Source organism: Vanellus vanellus (genome assembly GCF_965231255.1).
Source record: "Vanellus vanellus genome assembly, contig: HAP1_SCAFFOLD_160, whole genome shotgun sequence".
NCBI classification, from domain to species: Eukaryota; Metazoa; Chordata; class Aves; order Charadriiformes; family Charadriidae; genus Vanellus; species Vanellus vanellus.
In genome coordinates, this window is record NW_028128363.1 from 150358 (window position 1) to 153748 (window position 3391).

At 46.2% G+C, this 3391-nt stretch overlaps 1 protein-coding gene across 1 annotated transcript; it reads right to left on the reverse strand.

The window, feature by feature from the left end:
- Window positions 1-2090: 2090 nt before the first annotated feature.
- On the reverse strand, window positions 2091-3026 carry LOC309684544 (olfactory receptor 6E1-like; the record flags this gene model as incomplete). Its single annotated transcript, XM_082500441.1, has 1 exon — window positions 2091-3026. One exon carries the CDS (start codon window positions 3024-3026, stop codon window positions 2091-2093), a length of 936 nt encoding a protein of 311 aa, XP_082356567.1.
- Window positions 3027-3391: the final 365 nt, after the last annotated feature.

A 3391-nucleotide genomic window follows, 5' to 3' on the forward strand; every position in this document is an offset into this window, starting at 1 on the left:
CCCCACTGCCCCCAGGAAGAGCCCTGAGCCACCAGTGAGGGGCAGGACCTGCCTTCCCAGGGCCTGGGGGTCAGGGGTTGGCCTTTCTGCTGCATCAAACCAACCAAGGGGTTCCTCAGCATTACAGCCACCTGCACAGTGCCTTTGCCTACCTGCAGCCACAGCCTCCAGTTATCTCCTCTAACGAGCCCATGGGGAGGCTTTGGCAGTAACGACCCTCAGTGGGGCCAATCAAGGCTTCAAGGTACTTTGCTTCTGACTTGGACTTCTGGAGCACTTTGTTCAGTCTCCTCTCAGTGTCTGAGGTTAATGGAGTCAGGGCCAAATACACCATGGGGCTCGTTAAAGTACAGAAAGGCCAAACGAGCTATTTCTCTCCCTGTAATATTCTTCAAGTATTCAATAAAGCTAATTGGAGATGTTTCATACTGTAATTTAGAAGGAAGATTTTAAAGAGAACCTAATAGAAAATATTATTTTTTTTTTATTTCAAAGGGTTTTTTTATTAACAGTTCAGTTAGAGAAGAGGCGACAGAAGCAGTCAGCAGTTGATATTGATGCAGAGGGTCTCCTCAAGAGGTCCAGGCAGCCAGGAAAAGCAGTCCCCTGAGGTCTGAGACTGTATGGACAGCCTTGCTCCTCACCTCCCCTTCCTCCCCATCCCTGTCATTGGCCAACTGGGATCTGCATCACTTTTCCTTACCTCAGACTTCTCCACTGAAGTCTGCAGCTGGGTGTTACAGCTCCATTGCACCATCTCCCTCCTGCGCTCCTCAGAGACCTGGCTGCACCCAGGCACAGGAGGAGTTTTCCTCTTTGCAAGCAGAGAAAAGTAAAGCATGATCAAGTTTGATAAACAATAAAACACCCTCTGCAACCAGATGCTCAGGACAAGCTGCTTCTAATGAGGTTGCTTTGCTACAAGGGATGATCTTATCAGAAATGCTTTAGATGGACAGGTACAAAAAGAGAGATATAAACGTAGTTACAGAGTTGGCTAAAGGAGATAATTAGACAACTGAAAGACAGGCAAACTTGTAACTCCCTGAAGCTCAAAGCAGCAGCTGGATAGGTGACAGGAATCTGAATGACCAAAGAGGAAGGGCAGGAGAAAAGTGGAGTGCAATAGAAAAGGCCTTTGTCGAGACAGTCTGCATCTGAAAAGCTGACTTTAGATATGGTCATTGTATATAAACAGGTGATACAGGTCTGAAAGATGAGAGACATTCAAACCACTTTATTAACAGGCAGAATAGCGGCAATGAAGTCACAGGGGAAGATCTATACTTCCGTGGAATATAATTTTTGAAAGGTCATTGGATTTGTAGAGGTCTCGTGAGAGAGGACAATCAAGTGTTGGACCCAAATTTGACCAAGGCCAAAAGTGCAACTCAGGGAACCACTGTCTGTTCAAACTCAGATTGCTGAGGAGTGTGCCATGAGTCATTGTCCTCTTTTGTGACATTTCTGGGCACCAAAAAGAGAAGAATGTGTCCAAATGCAGTCAGCATGGACTTGCTGAGGCTACATACTGGGACATAGTGGGGCATGTGCACTTTCAGCCCAGAAAGCCAACCACATCCTGGGTTGCATCAAAAGAAGCGTACCCATAATGTGTCCTACTGCCCTAGGCAACAATCCCCGTAGTCCAAATGGTGATCCAGAGAGCTGCTCTCTTTGATTCATCTTGTTGGGTTTCACTCCTGGGGCTGATGGCTGTTCCAGGGCAGCTCTGGAAGGAGGTGAGCTGAGATGTTCCTTCCTCAGGAGTCTGTAATTGGGGTTTCCATCTGCCACTGTGCCTCTGTGCTCTTCTTGATTTCTGGAGATGGGCTCTTGATGAGCTGGTGGCTCTGCTGTGGTGGGTTGGGGAGCAGGACATTAAGTGAGTTACACCCCTGACATTGCTTGTGCCTTCTTCAGTTGCAGATGAGCTTCTTATCACTCAACCTAAAACAATCCAATGAGAACATAAATCTCCTGAGACATCTGTGTTTGGAGGTTACATGCATATTCATTGGTATTATTTAACATAGGAGAGCAGATCATTGGAGTTGCTGTCCAGAAAGGCATCGTGATTGAGGGAAAAGCTATCGTGTTGCACGGGCAATGGCTTCATTCAGGGCCAGTGTCACAGCCTTGTTTCTAAGACTGTAGATGAATGGATTTAAGAATGGGTACAGGACAGTGTTCAGCAAAGCTACCATTCTGTTTGCCTCCAAGGAAACATCTCCTGAAGGATGCACATAGAGAGCAATGCAGCTCCCGTATACAATGGCCAAGGTGGTGAGATGAGAAGAACATGTAGCAAAGGCTTTTTTCCTGCCGGAGGCTGCTGGGAGGTGTAGAATACAGGAAAGGATGCCTATGTAAAACGCCAGAGTTAAACATAAGGAACCGAGAATGACAAACGAAAATAAAACCGAGTCTATTTTCCAAATCAGGCTGGTGTCAGAGCAGGACAATTTGAATAAGGGGGAGTTGTCACAAAAAAAATGATGGATCTTGTTTGAGCCACAGAAAGTCAGCTTGTAGAGGAGGACTGGACGGTAAGTCAAGAGTGTGATGCCCATGACCCAAGCAGCAAGAACCAGGTGGACGCAGAGCTGAGGCTTCATGATGGCAGTGTAACGCAAAGGCTGGCAGATGGCAACATAGCGGTCAAAGGACATGACAACAAGTAGAACAAACTCTGTACAGCCCAGGGCAAAATAGAAATAGGATTGGGCAAAGCAGCTGCTTAGTGAGATTGTTCTCCTACCAGAACCCAGGATCACAAATAATTTGATGCTCGTGGAGGACGTAAACCATATTTCCAGGAAGGACAGGTTGCTGATGAAAAAGTACATGGGGGTTTGCAGGCGGTGATCCACACACACGAGGAAAATGATGGTTGTGTTCCCCATCACTGTTGTCAGGTATATGAGCAGAAGGACCAGAGAGAGAAATAGCTGTAGTCTTTGATCAAGCCCCGAGAAACCCTCGAGGATGAACTCAGTAACTGCAGTTTCATTTTCTGGTCCCATGCTGAATTTCAGTTCATCCTGCCGAGACAGGAACACGGCACAAAGCCAAGTGTGATAATTTCATGGTCTGGATGACAAGGTCTGTCCTTCCTCTTCTACTTCTTTGCTTTCCTGCAGTCTTCCTATAGAACACAGAGATAGTCCTCCAAGCATTTCTCACACCCTGGCTTTTATGTTTTACATTTCAGTCCCCAGAGTATTTGTCATCTTCTTTCTACCTTTTTCAAACACTCACAAAGGGTTCTTTCTGCAGAACAGAAGATTTTAAAGAGGCTTTTAGCCATTTCAGCCCATTCCTGGGAAATTCCAAATTCACTCAGACCTATTGCAAACATCTGTCATACCTATGTGCCAAACTCATCTCT